The following is an 18262-nucleotide window of genomic DNA, read 5'->3' on the forward strand; positions in this document are numbered from 1 at the left end:
CGCACAGCGCCTGGATGCGGCAGGGGGGGGGCAGCGCTCCGTTACTGGGCACCGCTGCGCTCCTCGGCCGCGGGGCCCTCGCTCCCCTCCTCGCAGCCCGCAGCATCCTCGGTGCTGGTCTCGCTCCCCTGCTGGCTGAGGCGGGGTCGGGCGGCGCCGGGCGCGCTCCCCGGCGCGTCCCCGCTGTCCTCCAGCTCCGAGTCCGAGTCGATGGAGCGGTCCCCGGGCTCTGCGGGACACGGGGGGCCCTGCGGGGAGAGGGAGGAAAGCTCCTGTTGTGGCTCCACAACGCGGTCGGGGGGGGGGGGAATATCCCTATGGAAAAGCGAGTGTGCGCCGTACCCCTGCCGGCCGCGGTCCTGGGGCACGAAACCCTTCCGAGAGGAGTGGGGATGTGATGGAGCAAGGCAGGTTTTGTGAAGAAAGGGCAATGGGGTTGGCTGGCCCCATAGGACCATATGGGACAGTGGGGATGGGGAACGTCACTGGGGTAGCAGAGGGTGTGTGGAGGAGCTGCTCCAGGCCGCGTGTCCCCTATGGGTGCTCCCTTCCCCAGGCTCCTACCAGCTCAGAGCAGGTCCCTGCCTCCCCTGTGCCATCCGGAGCATGTTGGCTGCAGTCGCCCAGCGCCGCCGGCTCCTTGTTCTCAAAGATGGTAGGGTAGAAGATGATGAGTGCCTCGATGATGCGAGACTGGTGCGGGTAATCCACCAGCGAGGACAAGGAAATGGTGGCATCTGTGGGCCTGGGGCGCATCAGCGTTGGCCCGAAGACGATGCCCAGGTTGCTTGAGGTCATCTTGTTGTCCTGCTCCACTTCCACGATCCTGGGGAGGGGGGAACTCGTGAGGAAGGAAGCAGGGATAAGGGATGCGTGGATGGGCAGGGTGCAGCCAGGCTGGAGGAGAAGCTGGGTTGGTAACACAGGGGTCCCCTCAGGGCACACACGAGCTTCAGAATCGTACCTGTGGCCATGGATCTATCCCCCAGCCCCCGGGTGCTGTCCCCCCGGGGAGGTTCCCATCCTTATCCTCATCCCATCCATCACCCTCCCACCCTTAGGGATGCTGCCCCCAGAGCTGCCCCTCTCACCTCCTCAGGTGCTGCAGCAGGTACTGCAGCGTGGCCATGTTCTCCCGGGGCAGCTCCTGCAGCAGCTCCTTCAGCTTCAGCACCAGGTTCAGCACCACTCTGTCGGTGTCGGCTCCCTTGTCCTCCAGCTCAGGGCCCCCTTTGCCGCTCCTGCCCTTGGCCTCGCCGCCCTGCAAGCTCTCTTTGGCCAGGCCCATCAGCTCGTTGTACATGCGGAAGGGCATAAGGGGCTCCGGGAGCTGCAAGCAAGAGCAGGGAACATGGTCCAGGTCCTCCATGAGACCTGGACGCATCCCGTGCTGTTGAGCTGAGGAAACCTGGAGCCTGCCTCCAGCAAGGAACCATCCCCGTGGTTGCAAACCACACTCCCCACAAGGTAATGGTTGGTTACCCATCGCCTGGAACATGGGAATGAGCCTGGCTTGGCCTGGCCCATGGGTACGTGTGAAGCTCAAGCAAAAAGCATCGTTTGATCAAGAAGGAATGGGCTGCTCCAGGTGGAGGCAGGATGAGGGCAGAGCCTGCAGCAAAGGTGGGGATGCATGAGGTGGGAGCTCTTGCTTTGATCTGGGCAGAGCAGCACTGGGGGAATGGGTGGTGCTGAGCGGCTGGAGGAGCTTTCCCGGTGCTGGAAGCAGAGGGATTTGGGACAGGCAGCTCTGGAGCACTGCCCCTCCAGCCCTGCACTTCCCACAGGGACTTGAGCCCCGTTTGTCTGCAGTGAGAGGTTGGATCCTGGCCCTTCCTCCCTTTCCCCCTGCATTTCCTCTCTCCATAGAAGCAATTCCAAGCCTGGGAACGCAGGGAGCAGCCCCCTGAGCCCGGCTCCATGCACCGGAGCCCTTGTGCAGCACTGCAGCAGCCCCGGAGCAGGCAGCACCGAGGGGTTCAGCTGCAGCTGTGTGAGGTGAGGAAGCTGCCTCCTCCCTGCGGCTGCTGGAGGATGTGGGTGAGGATGCTGACAGGAGGCGGAGCTGCTGGAGCAGCGCGAGGGGCTCAGCACCCATCAGAGCCCACCCCAGAGGTGACCTGAGGGACTCAGCACCCATCAGAGCCCACCCCAGAGATGACCTGAGGGGCTCAGCACCCATCGGAACCCAACTCAGGGTAACCTGAGGAGCTCAGCACCCATCAGAACCCAACCGAGAGGTGACCTGAGGGGCTCAGCACCCATCAGAGCCCATGGGCTCTTTGTGGGTCACTTCCCCTTTCATGCACCCGGTTCCCTGTTGCGGAGGGGAGGAGGGATCCAGGCTCCCTGGGGGTGCCGATGCTGCAGTGGTGCTGGACCCCCCTGGAGCGGTTCTGGCCACCTCTGCCCTGCCTGCCCCCAGCAGGAGGTGTCCCCGGCACCGCACCTGCCTCAGGTAGAGCTTCAGGACGTTGCTGATATCATGGGGGGAGGCCTGGGACAGCTCCACCAGCTCCTTCCCATTCTCAAAGGCTTGGCAGAGCTTCTCCACGCGGGTCTTGACGCCGTTCACTCTGTAGATGCCCTGCAAAGGGGAGGAAAGCGGAGTTGGGGCGAGGGGAGGTGCTCCCCTTTCCGTGTGCATGGGACCGGTGAGCTTCCACCTGCCCCCCTCCCCTTTCAGGGCTGGGAATCCCTTTTGGAAGCCATTGGTGGATGTTACGGTTGTAGGAGGAAGGGAAGCAAGAGAAATGGGTTTCCAAGCACGGAGTTTCTGAGCTGGGACTTTCCGGGTTCCTGTCCCCAAGGAACCTGCAGCCCGGTGGTTTCCATGGCAAGGGAAGGGGCTTCCAAGGCAAAGCAGCTGAGAAGAAAAGGGAAGAGGGAATTTGTCACCTTGGTTTTCAGCGCCCGCTTCTCAATCTCGGCGATGCACTTCTTGATGATGAAGGGGATGCCGTCGGCGCTGCTCTGAGAAGCCTTTGTGAAGTCCTGCCCAAAAAGCTGCAGCTTCCCTTGGAGCTTCTTGTGCCCGCACTGGATGGCCAAGGATTCCAGGCACTTCTTGTGGCAGGCCAGGTTGCACTGGAAAACAAAGGGAAAAGGCATGGAGGTGGGAACAGCGCCATGGGCCAGGAGGCACGGCAGCCACCAGGCATTGCCCACACTGAGGAGCGCCTGGAGCACGATGGCACAGAGGAAAATGCCTTTGGGGAGACACTGCAGGACCCCCCTGAAGGAGGAGCATCTTCCCGAACACAGGTCGGACCTGGGATAAGGAAGCGGATCAGAGGACCATGCACAGGTTGTGGGGAGGACACCCCACTGCTGGGATACCTGGATATCCACCTGGATACACCTGGATATCCAGCACTTCTCCCAGGTTTACCTCCTCACATTCTGCTCCCTGGAAGTAAACGTAGCTGTTGCACTCCCGACACTTGGATGGGGTACGGAGCTTCCGCAGCCGATGGGTCTGGGCAGCCTTGGATAAGCCAATGTTTCGGAAAGGCCCCGTTGGAGCCGTCATCTCCGGGGTGATCCCATTGATGCCTATGAGCAGAACAAAAGGAAATGTTCCTGAGGATGCAGGGTGAGTGAAGCTGGAGCAGAATCCCGGAATGGTTTGGGTTGGAAGGGAGCTTAAAGCTCCTCCAGAGCCCCGGGCAGGGACCTCTTCCACTGGAGCAGCTGCTCCAAGCCCCTGTGTCCAACCTGGCCTTGAGCACTGCCAGGGATGGGGCAGCCACAGCTGCTCTGGGCACCCTGTGCCAGCGCCTCAGCACCCTCCCAGGGAACAGCTTCTGCCTAAGAGCTCAGCTCAGTCTCCCCTCGGGCAGGTTCAAGCCATTCCCCTTGGCCTGTCCCTACAGGCCCTTGTCCCAAGCCCCTCTCCAGGTTCCCTGGAGCCCCTTTAGGCACTGGAGCTGCTCTCAGGTCTCCCCTTCAGGAGCCTTCTCTTCTCCAGCACCATGGGCTCCTCGTGCGGTCACCATCGGGTACCCTCGGTTACCTCCAGAACTCCTTAATGTGGGAGAAGCCAGCCCGGAGCTGGCTTTGCCCGGGGGTGCTCAGTAGGACCCCGCACGGTCACATACCCTGCTCAAAGGAGGCCGTGTTCTCATCCTTCTCCTCCAGCTCCTCGCTGGAGGATGCGGTGCCATTGGAAGACAAGCGCTGGAGCTTGCGGCTGAACTCCCCTGGAAAAGGAAACCCATGAGCTGATTCCCACAGCAATCCCTGTGGGAAAGGGGACACCAGGAGCTGGCAGGGGCTGTGCAGGCTGCAGCCAGGGGAGTGTGAAGGTTCAGTGGTCCCTCACTCCATCCCACCCCATCCCAGCCTGTTGGAGACTGGGATCAGAGCAGTTATGTACAACATGGTGTTATTACAAAGCAGATAAAAGTGCCGGATCCCCCCTAACCCCGATGCTCTGGTTTTAGGCTGGTGGTGTTGGAGGGGAAGGATGAGGAGCTCCCTGCCCTGGGCTGGATTTGGTGTGTACCTGTGCTTGAATCCAGGCTGCTGTCAGCTTCGGTCATGGAGGTTGGCCAGGATTTATGGACCTGGTGTCCCCTCCCACCTGCAGAGGAGAGCACATCATCCGCTTGGGACTGCTTCCTGTGCTCAGGATTGAAACACAGGGGAACAGCCCGGACTCCGGGAGACACCGAGATTCCTGAAGGAAGCTGCTTGGTTTCCTGCTGACAGGCTGGCAGCCTTGTGATGCCTTTAGTGAGACATCCAGCAAGGGAAAGAGGAGCTGGGAGGATGGAGGCTGCTCTGGGTAGCACCAGAGAGCCGAAGCCAAACCATCCCATGGATGTGACTTGTGTCCTCCAGGAGGTTCAGCCTGAAGAGCTCCCACCCTGCCCCGATGCTGCAAAACCCCCTGGTACCCACAGAGGTCCGGCTCTGCTGCGGGCCCATGGGATGCTGTGGGATGCTGTGAGCGATGCCATTGGGAGCCTCTGCTCTGCCCCAGGCTCACCTCTGCTCTCAGCAGCCGTGCTCCCACCGTGCTGCTCCTTGGCTCCCACTCCTCCTTCTGAGACAGTCCCGTCCTTAGGCATCCCGGCTCCATCAGTGCTGGCTCCCGATGGGAACTCAGTGTTGAAGCTGCCTTTCCGTGTCCGAGTGAAGGGGGACCTGGCAAGAGGGAGAAAAGGGAATGTTTGAGCTGGTGAGGAGGGAGGAAAACCTTATTCACAGCTACATCCACCTGCCCTGGCATCCCTCTCTCAACCACTGGGTAGCCTGCCCCATCCATGGGATGAGGGCATTCCCAGCGTTCCCAGGCCCACGGGGAGGTTGTGACAGCGAACACGAGCCCAAAGCAGGGCCGGTTTCCCCCTGTCCCTTCCTACCAGGCGTTGTGGGAGACGTAGGGCTCGAAGTCGTACTGGGTGTCGGGCTCGTCACCACGCTGGAGCTGCCGGACGTGCGCGGCGTACTGCTGGCCCGGGTCATAGAGCTTGCTGCTCTCGCACAGTGTCTGGAAGTTGACAGGCAGCGGAGCCGTCTGCATGTGCATGCTCTGGTAGAAGGAGATCGTGGCCTAAAGGTAACGGGGGGGGAAAGTCAGAGGGGAGCTGTGGGGAGCCTCAAAACAACCTCTGGGGTCTGAAGGGGGTTCCAAGGATGCTGGAGAGGGAGCTTCATCAGGGCTGGAGCGATGGGATGAGGGGTGATGGATTCAGGCTGAAACAGGGGAAGTTCAGGTCGGATGTAAGAAAGAGGTTCTTCCCTGTGAGGGTGCTGAGGTGCTGGCACAGGGCGTCCAGGGAAGTGTTCAAGGACAGAGCCTTGGATGCCATGGTCTAGGGTGAGGTGTCCCTGCCCATGGCAGGGGGGTGGGATTGGATGATCTTCAGGTCCTTCCCCACCCAAACCATATGGTTCTATGGAGGAGATGGGAAGCCAGGAGCAGCACTTGGTCTGCAGGTTTGAGCCTTGGCTTTTCAGAGCACAAGGGAATGAAAGGAGCTCTCCATCCACCCGGACCTCATCTGAAGCAGGGGCAGCCAAGGCAGGTGTGCTGGGGAGGCAGCTCTGACCCTCTCCTGAGCAGGATACGGCCACCTCTCATCCTGGGGCTGACCCAAGCAAGCTCCACTCACCAGCTTGATGACCTGGTCACTCTGCTTGATCATTTCATGGATCTGGCGCAAGGAGTTCACTTTGGTGTCCTCCAGCTCCTGCTTCTGCGTGTTCGCATCCGCAACACAGGTCCGATACGTGGCCATCGCCTCTTCCGCCTGCGAGAGCAAGAGGTGGAAACAGGGCATGGATGGGGAGAGCAAGGAGAAAGAACATCCCTGGAGAGCAGCTCCTGCAGCCCTCAAGGCATTGCTGTGCCAGGACAGCAAGGGCTGGGAAGGCTCTTGCCAGGCTCAGCCCACATCCCGAGCCCACGTTCCCACCTTATTCTTGGCTTCCTCTTCCAGCCGCCTCTTCTTGTCCAGGGTTTTGGTGGTGATGCTGCTGGCGGTGCTCTGCTGGTCCTCTTCTGCCTTCACCGCCATGTACTTGGCCTTGTCGTGCTCCTCACTGCGCTGCATGTAGGTCTGCTTGGCCTTGCGCAGGTTCGCCTCTGCCTCTTGCTGCCAGTGAAACAGTGACCCATGGCAAGGGCTGCCTGCCCCCCACGTTCCTCTGGTGCCCCCCAGCACAGCTGGACACGCTGCTGGAGAGGGGCCGAGCGCAGCATCCTCAAGGGGTATTTGCCTTGGGATGCTCCAGAGCAGCCCCGCTCCTGTCCCTCACCAGCTTCCTCTGCGCCCGGTGCCACTGCTCCTTGATCTCCTTCCTCCTCTTCTCGTGTTCCAGGCGTCTCATTGAGAGCGGCTGCACCAGAAACGGCCCCGCATTGGTCTGAGGGGCTCTTCCCTTTGCAGGGACCTGGGAACCCCTATTCCCTGCACACCCCAGGGACAACGGGAATGCTCCTCGGATGAGGCGGAGGTCACCAAGGTGCTGATTCCTTTGATGGGGGGCTCTCCTAGACCCTCTTTTCTAACCCCTCAAAGCCCCCAGGACCGGCTGGGAGCTGGGGCAAGGCCTGAGCAGGGTCCCCTCACCTGGAGGAAGGTTTGCTGCTGCAGGGTGCTGGCAGCCTGCAGAACCGATGCTGCGTGCTCCGTGTCCTGCTCCAGTGTCAGCAGGTAGATGGACAGGAAGGGCATGTTGGCCTGAGAGAGGAGAGAAGGCACCACCGTGAGCCCAGCACCGGGAGCCGAAGCATCCTCCAGTGCTGCCTTCAGGGATGCAGAGCCAGAGGTGATGATGGGATGCACGGCCTGTACCTCCTGGCTGAAGGTTTGCTTGCAGCTATTGGCCATCTTCTGAAACCCTTTGGCAAACTCCATCTCTGGAAGAAACGGGTTGGAAGTGAGGAGACGTCCGGGATGCCCTCGCAGCATCACCGCCCAGAAAGGACCTCGACCTGTTCTGATGCTGCCCCGTTTGTCCCCCTGCCTCACCCAGCGTGGTCCTTTTCTCCAGGTATCCCATGAGGTCCTTCATGTACTTGGAGATGTTCTTGGCGTACTGGAGGGCAGCGTCCACCCCCCCCTCGCAGCGCTGCAGGAGCACATCCACTTCCTCGGCAGGGGGACAGCCTGCGATGGGGCGAGGAGGAGGAAGGGGGGGAGGCAGAGCCTGGATGTGCTGGTGCCCTGCTGCTGTCCTGCCAGCCCCAGCTCAGCCCTGTGCCCTGGCACCCCAAACCCTGACCCACAGCCCCCCCCCCCCCGTGCCATAGCTCTCCATACCCGAAGGAAGGCCATCTCCTCCAGGCACAGGCATCCCCCCGTAGAGGTTCTCCATAGTCTGGGAAGTGGGAAAGAAAAGGGAATGATGAGATGAGAGGAAGGGGAGCAGCCGGAGGAGCTGGTGGATGGAGAGACCCAGAGCTGCTGGAGCCTTTCTGCTGTGCCCAGCCTGTGGCCCTATGGAAAGGCTGGGAGCTAATGGGAATGCCACTGGGGAAACACCTTGCTCTGTGCTCACACCAGGCTGGGGCAGAGTGAAGGAGAGTACCCAGAGCCCTGGTTTCTGCCTCCATCCCTTCCCAAGCCACCTTGCCCTTGGATTGTGCTCCCAGGTGGCTTTTCCCATCCCTGGGATGGAGGCGAGGGCAAGGACGAGTGACGGGCTGGGAATCACACACGTGGCGCTGGGGGCTCTGAGCACATCCCGGGACCCACGCAATGGGAGCAGGCCCCACTCACCTGGTTCTGGATGGAGAGGATGGTGCTGCTGTCCACCTCCCCCATGAGGAACTCTGACACGCTGCAAGAGAGGAGCAGGGCTGGGCTCAGCAGAGGGGTCCCTGTCACCAGCACACCCCCCCCCGGGCCCCATGGAGCAGGAGAGGAGCTGCAGGGCTGGATTCAATGGGATCAGCTCAGCCCCATGTGGTGGGGTCCTGGAGGAGGAGCAGAGGTCGGCCCATCACTGAGGAGGGGATGGGACACGGATGCTGTGGGCTCAGGCAGGCTCTGGTGCTGGTCCATGTGGCAGGAGGGATGCATGCGCCCTCCTCGTGGGGTCCCCGAACCCACCACCATGGGGACAGGGCGATGGGGTCCATCCCTGCGGGATGAATGGCTGGGAACCCCTTACGTGCTGCTGAAGGACACTGCGATGGTCTCCACGGCCTTCTCGAACTCCCGCTTGTCCGCCTCATTGTTGGATTCATAATGGAAGCCTGCAAAGGAGGACAGGCAGGAGCTGTGCCACTCCTGTCCCTGCCTTGGCTCCTGCTGTGGAGGAGCTCCGTGGAGCACTGGGATGTAAGGATCACCCCTATGGAGGATGGACTGTGCCTAGTGCAGCACAGTGCCCCTGTCCCCATCTCCTCCCTGCCAGCATCACTTGGCTCATGCTTCTCTTTATTCCCACTACCCAGGGCTCTGGAAAAGTGCTGCTGAGCCTGGAGCTGTTCCGGAGCCTCCAGTGTCTACCAGAGCCCCTGCTCCATGGTGGGACGGGACAGCTTCCTCCAGGAGGGCTCTCACCCATGGCCAAAAGAGGAACCACTGCACAGACCAAGGCTCCCGGGTGCTGGGGCTGGTGAGGGGCTGGGATCTGCACCCCTGCTTTTCCCTAGGGATGCTGCAGCCTCTCCTCGCTCCATCCCAGCCCTGTGTGGGGCCAGCCCCATGGCGAAGCCCCTGTCACCCACCACGAGGCTTCCTGTGCCCTCGTGGTTGCTGTTTGGTGTCCAGGAAGCGGCGGGTGACGCACGGGGTTGTTGTGCTCTGCCTGCGGTTAGCGCAGCCGTCCCCCCCGGGGGTAGCTGCAGGCAGGCGCTGAGCCCCAGCCGGGCCCTGGCTCCATAAACCCTCAGCTGTGGCCATGCTCTGTGCCGGGAGCAGGATCCCATTGTGGAAGTGGTTTTCCGTGCTTGGAAACCCCTGGCAGGGCTCTGGGCTCCGTCATTTCTGACTCGAAGCCTAAACCACAGCAAGCAGCAGGCAATGCTTCCACTCCCGTCCCCATCTGTGGGGCAGCTCCACTCCCAGCAGCCCTTCCATGGGGTCCCCCCACATCCCAGCCCCATCCTCTCACCCTTGACTCTGGAGATGAGGGTCCCGGCAGCCGTCAGGGTCTCGAGGGTGTTGAGCAGCGGGTACTTGCTGATGACCTGGCGCAGGACACGCAGGGTTTCACCCAGGCACTCGTGGGCCAGCGGCCGCTGGGGCTCTTTGGGGTCTGTGAGAGGGGGGGTCTTAAGTGATGCCACATCCCTGCCCCACATCCCTGCCCCACGTCCCTGCCCCATGTCCCTACTCTCCAGATCCCCCCTCCCATCCCTAACAGCCACCCTCCAGGCAGGGTCCCAGCAGGCCCTCATATCGCGCATCCCATCCCCTTGTCTCTGGGGCTCCGCAGGATGGATCCAGCCAGTCCTGCTTGTCTCCAGGCCAGCCCGACCTTCCAGGCAGTTTTTCCTTGGAAGTAACTTTTTCCCTTGAAAGCGGTTTGGGAATTTCCTCCTCATTTCCGACCATTCCTCCCCACGGGATGGGCTCTGCCGGCTGCCGGCAGGGATGCAGCAGCTCTGTCCTGCTGCCTTGCCCATCCATGGCATCCTTCCCCATCCCCTCCATGAGCTCCAGCTGCCAGTCCTGGGGGTCCACCCCTGCTCCCCACTGGCTTGGTGCCGGTGCCATGGCAAGGGGCTGGGCACTGGCAGCGTGAGGAGGTGAGGAGCCTCCCATAGGGAAGTGCTGGGGTGGGGGACCGGCACCCACAGCCCCACCAGGCCAAAGCTGCCCCCCATCTCAGCCCCAGATTGGGGTCACGAAGGGGTTTCCAGGGTTTCCTCCATTTCCTCTCCCATTTCCCGAGTGGGAAGCGGGGAGATCAGCAGGGAAGGGAATGGGAATGGAGCTGGGTGGGTTCAGAGGAGAGCTGGGCTCTCCAAACTCATGGCAACATCGCACAGGCCAGCCCCAACCTCTTCCTATCTCTTTGCCAGTGGCAATGGCACCATCTCGGCCATCCCAAACCAGCTCCAAAAGTAACTGTGGAACCCAGCAGTCGGATGTCACCCTCCTGATGAGGGCTGCTTCCTCCCTGCCCAGTGATCTTACTGCATCACCCCCGGCAGTGCAGACCCCAGACCCATGGGGCAGATCCCTGGGGTTGTGGTTTCCACAGCGAGTGGGGATGCGCTAGCATCCTTGCAGAGCCAGAGCCGAACCCACGGCACCGTGTGATCCCCCCAGCCCCGCCCCACCGCCCGGACCACGGCCTCCCCGCAGCCCCTTCTCCTCCCCTGCCCCACGGTCCCGCACCCACGCTGGGACACGACCCCGTGGGTCTCGGTGGGGCCGTGCCCGGTGCCCCGCGGGGCCCCGACGGCAGCTGGCACCGCGCGCTGTAAACAGGAAAACGGGCGGATGAAAATAGCTCGCGGGCAGGAAGCGGCGTTATCCCGGCTCCGAGCAACCGGCAGCCGCCCCCCGCCTCCCCCCGCCGGTCCCGGTCCGCTCCCAGCCCACACCGGCACTCACCGTCCCGCAGCACCACGTCCCGCAGCTTCTCCAGGGCATCAGCGAAGCGGGCCACATGCGCCAGGAGCTGGGAGATGTCCTCCGTGTCGATGAAGGGGCCGTCCCCTCCGTCCATGGGGCTGCAGGAGGATGTGGGGGTCCTGTGGCCCTTGGGCACGGCCCTGGGGCCGGCCGGGGTGAGGGGGAAGCCGGCGGCGCTGGCATGGCGGCTGAGGCTGGTAGGGCGCTTGAGGGTGCCCATGGCGCTGGGGCTGGTGCTGAGCTTGGAGCTGGCCGGGGGCAGCTCCCCCAGGCTGGAGCCGGGTGCTTCCAAGCAATCCTTACGGGAGAGGTCCTGGGGAGCAGGGAGCAGCGTGAGGCTGGGAGCGCCGGCAGGGAACAGGCAGCACCCTGGGACCCCCAGTGCCACCCAGCTGTTATCTGAGCGGCTGTGCATCAGTTTCCCCATGCAGGTGTCCCGGCAGAGCCCGAGGGTGATCCTGGCCAGGTCCAACCATCCCCACCATCCCCTCCACCCCAGCTCCCTGAGGATCAACCTCCCCACAACAGGGGTTTTGCAAAGCAGCATCGCCTCTGAAGCCACAGGCCAGGAGCCGGCTCTGTTGCCACATCTGCCCCACTGTCCCCCACCAGCAGCTATGGGTCCGGGTTTGTCCTGGGGGGCACACAATAGCCATGTGGGTGACACTGCCCTGGTTCCACCAGTGCCCAATGTACCCACTGTGCGGGAGCTCCCCATCGCCAGCGGGCCATGGTGCAGCTGAGGAGCCAGCCCCACCATTTCTCTTCCTCTTTTTCAGCCTGTCCCATCCCCAGGTCGGGCACAGCCCCAATTTGTAGGGGTAAAATTGCCCCAGGGAGGGGTCGGTACCGGCACTGGGGCCCACGCACCCGGGGAGGGTCCTTGTGGCACAGGGAGTGGACCCCCATTGCCCATCCAACACCTTCCATCAGCAGCCCTGTGGTGTGACACGAGTGCGCTGGGTCTCAGCATCCCCAGCCAGGCACTGCTGCCTCAGTGCGACCAGAGCCCATCTTTGGTACCAGGGCAAACACCGAACCCATTGGGCAGCTGAGACTGAACCAGAGCAGCTCAGCGCCCTGGGCCCAGCCAGACCAGGAAAGGCGGTGCCCAAAGCCCCCCACCCTGCAATGGCTGGGGCCAACCCTTGAGAACCCATCTGCATCCCCGGGACCCCGGTTCCTCCCAGCTGTTACCGTCAGCCGCACAGCAGGAGTGTGGGGCAGCGAGTCCAGGGAGCGTTTGGGTGCGCTGGCACTGCCCGTCCTGCGGCGCCCAGCACAGTAAGGGCTGTAGCTCCTCCTGCCACCGGCCCGGCCCAGCATCCCTGCGTCTGCCACCCATAGGCCCCTCTACCAAGGGGTCAGGGATAGGGCCTGGTGCCCCTTGCTATGGTGCCATGGACAGGCTCTCGGCCCCGTGTCACCGGCCCCATCTGTCCCCATGCTCTGCGGCTGGGCGCAGGCGCGGGGCAGGCAGTGCCGGGGTGCGTGGAGGAGCCCCAGCTACCGGCCAGCCCCACTTCCTCCTGCTCCCCTGCAGCCCCAGGGAGGCCACAAATACATTAATACACAGCAGAGCCGAGGCACTGGGGCTGCCCGAGCCCCCAGTCCTGTCCCTGCCCTCTTGGGGTGTCTCTGCCCTCCCCAAACCCTTCGCCACAGCCCGTGGCTCGGCTCCCCTGCCCTTTGCCACAGCACCCTGTGGCTGCTCAATCCCCTTCAACTGGGCCAAAATACCCCCAGGCTCCCTGCTCCTCGCAGACCCCCTGCCCGCACCCACGTCCCCCTCCCACCCTCTGGCTCTTCCCAGCATCTCCACGGGCACCGTGGCCCCATGGCCCCCAGGTTGCCTTGGGGTGACAGGGGACACTCACCGGCAGGCTCTGCGGGACGGGGCTTCCCGCTCGGCTCTTCTTGGAGATGGAGGGGGTTTTCATCAGCTCCCGTTTCTTCCGGGAGAACATGGCTGTGGGGCGGCCGAGCCGCTGCCCCGGCCCCGCTGCCCTGCCCGGCTCCCGTTCCTCACCGTCCCGGCCACATTCGCCGGGGCCAACTGTCAGGAGGGCGCGTGTGACGCCGCCTGATTTCCTCATCGGCTTCACAGCCCAACCTGAAACAGGAAAAGCCCCAATGAGCACCCAGGGCGCCTCGCTGGGGGGAAGGGGGACCCCGGCTGCCCCTCGGGCTTGTGGGGGGCGTGCGCACAGGGCTGCAGAGAGGGGTCTGTGGGGAGCAGAACAGGGGCTGGCCCCCAGGCCTCTGCGGGGTTCACCCCTCTTTGTGGCTGTCCCTCACCCCGGGGAGGGCAGAGCAGGGAGCACCCCATGGGTGGGCACCCAGAGCTCGGCATCGTGATCACCCCCAAGGGTCTGGCCCCAGCTGCCCACCGGGGTCACTGCCCGGCCCCGCCACCCATGACCCATGCACCTATGGGTGCTGCAACCCCACAGGCGCCTGCTCACCCACGAGGGGGATCGATAAACCCCGGGAGGGACTGGACGGGGCTGGGGGGGGCTATGGGGGACCCTCCGGGGGCCTGGGGGGGTTGTGGGGTGTGTTTCATCCCGGGACCCCCGCGGGAGACAGACACTGACACGGAGGCAGCGGATCCCGGTGTGAGTGTGCGGAAGGGGGATGTCACGTCCATGTATCCCACGTGTGCGCGCACGTCTGTGTGCACACGTGTAGGGGGCGATGCACAAGCGTGTGCCTGCTGTGGAGGTGTGCGTGTGCCCGCTATGGAGGTGTGCGTGTGCCGGGCTGCGCCCTCGTGTGTCCTCGACGGCTCCGGCCCCATCCCCGCTTCCCCCGGTGCCGGTCCCGGGCTGCGGGACCCCCCCCCCCCCCCCCCCGATCCGGGCGCTTCTGGCCTTATTTGGGCATTTCGGCCCCGTCCAATCAGCGCTGGGGAGAAGCGGGTCCGAGCCCCGCCCGCCCCGTCCTGTCCCGTCCCGCTGCCGCTGCCCGCTCCGGTACCGGCTCCGCTGCGCTCCCCGCCATGAGCAGCTCCCAGTTCAACAAGGGCCCCTCCTACGGCCTCTCCGCCGAAGTCAAGAACCGGGTGAGCCGCGGCGGGGGAAGCCCGAGACCACCGGGATGGGGGGGGGAAGGAGAGGCCGGGGTTAACCGGAGCAACCGGGAGCCCTGGGGAGCCGGGCGTCCCGGTGCTGCTGCGGGGAGGGTGCTTGGATCCTGGCGTCCTGGAGAGCAGAGGGGTTCCGGTGCCACCGGGGGCAGAGAGCAGGGGTCCGGGACGATGCGGAGCTGGGCATCCCCGGAGGATACGGAGCCGGGGGTCCCTGTGCACAGGGGGTTCTGAGGGGCGGGGGGTGCCGGGAATGGGCTCCCGGCTCGGGGTCCCTGAGGGTGCCTCGGGGGGACCGGGGCTGGGAGGGCTCCCGGGTACCGGCTTCCTCACCCAGGTCCGTGCAGCGGCCGCTGTCGCCCTCTGCAAACCCGGATCTGGGGCTCCCGGCGCCTTTCGGAGCTTGTCCGCTTCTTGCTGCCCGCAGCTCCGCGACCTTCTCCCGTGGGATGCTCCAACCCGCGGACCTCACTGGGGATGGGGCTGGAGCAGCCCCTGGCCCACACCGGCTCCTGCGAGCCTGGGATCCCCAGCGGGCACCCGGAGCCTTGCACTGAGCTGCTCTCCCGCAGGGTTCCCATCTCGGGGCCCGAAGGGGAAAGGGGAACCAGTGCCTCCGGGTGCTGCAGGGTGCAATGAACCCCCTGACCCCCCGGCACCCCCTGTCAGGCCGATGGAGCCTCCCCTCGGAGCTGGGTGCTGGTGATGGGCAGCCCATGGTGCATGGTGCCATCATCCATCCCTGCCTGCACCGTGCCCCTGGCAGGGCCTGTGCTGCCACAATGGGGGCACAGGGGTCCTGTGGGGCTGGGGGATGCAGCCACCCCTCTCCTGCGGCTGGGCTCCAAGGCACTGCTGCTGCCCTGGCCAATGGCACAGGCAGAAGTTGTGGTGTTGGTCTGTGCCCAGCCCCAGGCGAGCTGAGGTTGAGCCCTGGTCACCGCAGGGCAGCCGGTGGTGGCTCTGCACGGCCATGGGGATGTGGCTGGGTTCTCCTTGCCCAGCCTTGCAGGGGGTTGCATTTCATCACCTGGAGCAGACGGGTCCCTGCTTGCATCTGGGCTGGGCTGCACCCGCACTGAGCGGGTGGACACGCACCGGAGCCTTGCTGCAGCGTGCTCCTGGGTGCTTCAGCTTGATTCAGCAAGACCTGAGCCAGTTTTACTGCCCCGGTGTCTGCTGGAGGCTGACATCACCCACTGGGAACCAGTCAAACCAGCGGCACTCTCCCAGTCCATGCCAGCCCTCGCAGACTGGGCTGTGGTAGGGTCTGCTCTGGGGCCGGTCCCCTCTGACCTGGTTCTGTGCTGCCCATGGGGTGGGAAGATGAACCTCTGCACTGGGAGGATGGTGGGATCCCCCGGATGGGATGCACGAGGTGTTGTGTGAACCTGACCTCAGCTGGACCATTCCTGCATCCTGCCAGATGCATCCCAGCCGCACCATTCCCACTCCAGGGGTCCCAGGATGGAGTGGGATGGGTGAGAGGCCGGTGGGTGGCTTGCAGCCATCTCCAGGTGCCAGCTGAGCACAGGAGGAACAAGGATCGAGCAGGATCGCTCTTGGGGCTTCCACCCATTCCAGTCTGGTGGAGCAGGGCCCAGGCGACACTGCTGGTGATGCTGCCGGCCTGGGCAGCTGGTCTCCATTTGGGAGGAGGCGTCCGCATTCCTGGCATAGCCGCGGTGACCAAGGAATCTGTGGCGGCGCGTTCAGCCCCGCCGGAGGGGAGAGCATCGCATGACCGGGGACCCCAGGGCTCAGTGGGGAACAGGGAACAGGGAGGAACGGGCCCTTGAGTGGGACTTTTCCCTCCAGCCCCAGGGGTGCTTCCTCCTCATCCTCCTGGAATGGTTTGGAAGCAGCTGTGTGTGAGGGGCACCGTCTCTGTGTGCCTGATGTGTCTGATGGCAGCACTGTGCTCGTGCTCCATCCCCATTCCCATACAAGGGGCAGAGGCAGGGGCCGACCCTCAGCATCCCCCTCGCTGTCCCCTCCCAGCTGGCCCAGAAGTACGACCCACAGAAGGAGGCTGAGCTGCGGACATGGATCGAGAGCGTCACGGGGCAGCAGATCGGGCCTGACTTCCAGAAGGGGCTGAAGGACGGGGTGATCCTCTGCGAGTGAGTCCTCATCCAGACGGGGCTGGTGGACCCCCACCAGCCCTTGGGCTGGGACGGGTGTGCTGGATCCAGCCATGCCAGTGGCACCCATCAGATAACGACAGTCAGGGTGACCCCCAAAGCGCCTGCGATGGGGGAGCCCTGGGACCAGCAGGGACCTGGGGAGACCTGGGTTGGACCTCCCTGAATGGGGCCTGTGCCCCACTGCAGCCCCGCTCCCCCTCTGCCTCTCTCCAGGCTCATGAACAAGCTGCAGCCCAATGCAGTGCGGAAGATCAACCGCTCAGCTCAGAACTGGCACCAGGTGGGTGCAGGCAGCCCAGGAGCCCCCGGCCCCTCTGCTGTCACCCGCAGGGGTCTCAGCCCTCTCCCCCTGCCCACAGCTCGAGAACCTCTCCAACTTCATCAAGGCCATGGCCAGCTACGGCATGAACCCCGTGGATCTCTTTGAAGCCAACGACCTCTTTGAGAGTGGGAACCTGACGCAGGTTCAGGTGTCGCTGCTGGCACTGGCAGGCATGGTGAGCCCATGGGGATGAGTGGCCTGGCAGGGGGCACTTGGGGAGGGTGGGAGGTTGGGGTCTCCCCATCCTTCCTCACTGCCCCTCCCTGGCAGGCCAAGACAAAGGGGATACAGAGCGGGGTGGACATCGGTGTGAAGTACTCGGAGAAGCAGCAGAGGAACTTTGACGAGGCCAAGATGAAGGCCGGGCAATGCGTGATCGGGCTGCAGGTGAGATGCTCCCCAGGGTGAGAGGGTCCCGGTTGTATCCAACCCTCAGCACCATCATGGCTCCAAGCATGGCCAGGGAGACCTGAAGCTTGAGGGATTTGGAGCAATCTTGGCTCCATGTCAGCATCCCATGGCTGGGAGCCTGGAGAGGACTGGGGAGCACTGGTTGTGTCCCCTGGGCTGTGGGGGGGAGACAGGGAGGGAAAAAGGCACACGTGGGGCAGCTCTTGGGCCTTACTGGCCCCCTCCTTGTCAGATGGGCACCAACAAGTGTGCCAGCCAGTCCGGCATGACAGCCTATGGCACCAGGAGGCATCTCTATGACCCCAAGAATCATATCCTGCCACCCATGGACCACTCCACCATCAGCCTCCAGATGGGCACCAACAAGTGTGCTAGCCAGGTGAGCCACCACGGCCACAGTGGGGAGGGATAGCAGGGAAGCACAGCTGAGCTCTGCTCCATCCTATCCTTCCAGGTGGGCATGACGGCTCCCGGCACCAGGAGACACATCTATGACTCCAAGATGGGGACGGAGAAGTGCGACAACTCCTCCATGTCGCTGCAGATGGGCTCCAACCAGGGTGCCAACCAGAGCGGTCAGGTCTTTGGCCTCGGCCGCCAGATCTACGACCCCAAGTACTGCCCACAGGGCAGCCAGGGCGAGGTGGCCAACGCCGCAGGCGACCTGAGCGGGGACCCCCCCGGGTACCACTACTACCGCGAGGAGGAGGAGAGCTACTGAGCGAGCCGTGGCCCAGCTGCACCTCGCACCATCTCATGGACAGACCCTGCGACATTCCAGCCTCTACTTCCGTCATTCCCTCTGTTTTAACTTGAAAATTAATCTATTTTTTCTGAGCAAGGAAATAAAGACCCTGTTTCTAGAGAAGAGAACATCCGGTTCCTGCAGCCCGCAGGACCCCGAGGCCCTCGCACAGCCTTGGTGTGCGTCCTGGGAAGGCAGCGGATGCTCCAGCACCAAGGAGTGGAGGGTTTCTTCTCCCACCCCGCACCCACCCTACGATGGGGCAGGATGCAGCTCCCAGATCCCTTGTCAAAGCAGAAGGCAGCTGCTGCTGGTGCCGCTTCTCATCCCATTTCCAAGCCCCTTGGAGGAGAGGGGCTCAGGATGGTGGGATGCAGCCGCAGCATCGTGTGCTCTCCAGAGGCGAAGCTGGAGATGCTTCTGCGGCAGGACTCAGAGGGAGCTGGCGTGGCCGCAGGGCTGGGCTGGCAGCGGCATTCCCGGCACTCCCAGCACCGGCTG

General features: G+C 63.7%; 2 protein-coding genes across 4 annotated transcripts; one reads left to right on the forward strand and one right to left on the reverse strand.

The window, feature by feature from the left end:
- On the reverse strand, window positions 1–15247 carry ARHGAP45 (Rho GTPase activating protein 45). Of its 2 annotated transcripts, XM_034070703.1 has the most exons (23): window positions 14470–15247; window positions 12926–13161; window positions 11028–11361; window positions 9577–9720; window positions 8629–8713; window positions 8235–8295; window positions 7776–7833; window positions 7485–7622; window positions 7308–7372; window positions 7083–7193; window positions 6769–6849; window positions 6426–6605; window positions 6123–6260; window positions 5370–5560; window positions 4994–5151; window positions 4508–4585; window positions 4101–4202; window positions 3392–3555; window positions 2899–3087; window positions 2450–2587; window positions 1092–1330; window positions 565–826; window positions 1–248 (listed from the first exon to the last, which is right to left on the reverse strand). In XM_034070703.1, the coding sequence occupies exons 1-23, from the start codon at window positions 14870–14872 to the stop codon at window positions 42–44; spliced, it is 3762 nt and encodes a 1253-aa protein (XP_033926594.1). In that variant the 5' UTR covers window positions 14873–15247; the 3' UTR covers window positions 1–41. The 2 variants fall into 2 exon arrangements, with proteins under 2 accessions (XP_033926594.1, XP_033926595.1); XM_034070704.1 differs by lacking the exon at window positions 7485–7622.
- Window positions 13990–17884, forward strand: CNN2 (calponin 2). 2 transcript variants are annotated; one of them, XM_034070755.1, is made up of 7 exons: window positions 13990–14112; window positions 16087–16259; window positions 16497–16563; window positions 16643–16780; window positions 16876–16992; window positions 17249–17395; window positions 17471–17884. In XM_034070755.1, exons 1-7 carry the CDS (start codon window positions 14050–14052, stop codon window positions 17735–17737), a joined length of 972 nt encoding a protein of 323 aa, XP_033926646.1. In that variant the 5' UTR covers window positions 13990–14049; the 3' UTR covers window positions 17738–17884. The 2 variants fall into 2 exon arrangements, with proteins under 2 accessions (XP_033926646.1, XP_033926647.1); XM_034070756.1 differs by having other exon boundaries at window positions 16138–16259.
- Window positions 17885–18262: the final 378 nt, after the last annotated feature.

This window comes from Melopsittacus undulatus, chromosome 19 (assembly GCF_012275295.1).
Source record: "Melopsittacus undulatus isolate bMelUnd1 chromosome 19, bMelUnd1.mat.Z, whole genome shotgun sequence".
NCBI lineage: Eukaryota > Metazoa > Chordata > Aves > Psittaciformes > Psittaculidae > Melopsittacus > Melopsittacus undulatus.

Bases quoted from the DNA above. Each gene is read 5' to 3' on its own strand.
- ARHGAP45 (XM_034070703.1), bottom strand. From the start codon at position 14,872: ATGATGGCACCATGCACCATGGGCTGCCCATCACCAGCACCCAGCTCC. The intron at 3,088-3,391 runs GTAAACCTGGGA...TTTGTTTTCCAG, and splicing joins AGGGAGCAGAATGTGAGGAG to TGCAACCTGGCCTGCCACAA. The intron at 249-564 runs GTAGGAGCCTGG...CTCTCCCCGCAG, and splicing joins CAGGGACCTGCTCTGAGCTG to GGCCCCCCGTGTCCCGCAGA.
- CNN2 (XM_034070755.1), top strand. From the start codon at position 14,050: ATGAGCAGCTCCCAGTTCAACAAGGGCCCCTCCTACGGCCTCTCCGCC. The intron at 16,564-16,642 runs GTGGGTGCAGGC...CCCTGCCCACAG, and splicing joins CAGCTCAGAACTGGCACCAG to CTCGAGAACCTCTCCAACTT. The intron at 17,396-17,470 runs GTGAGCCACCAC...CTATCCTTCCAG, and splicing joins CCAACAAGTGTGCTAGCCAG to GTGGGCATGACGGCTCCCGG.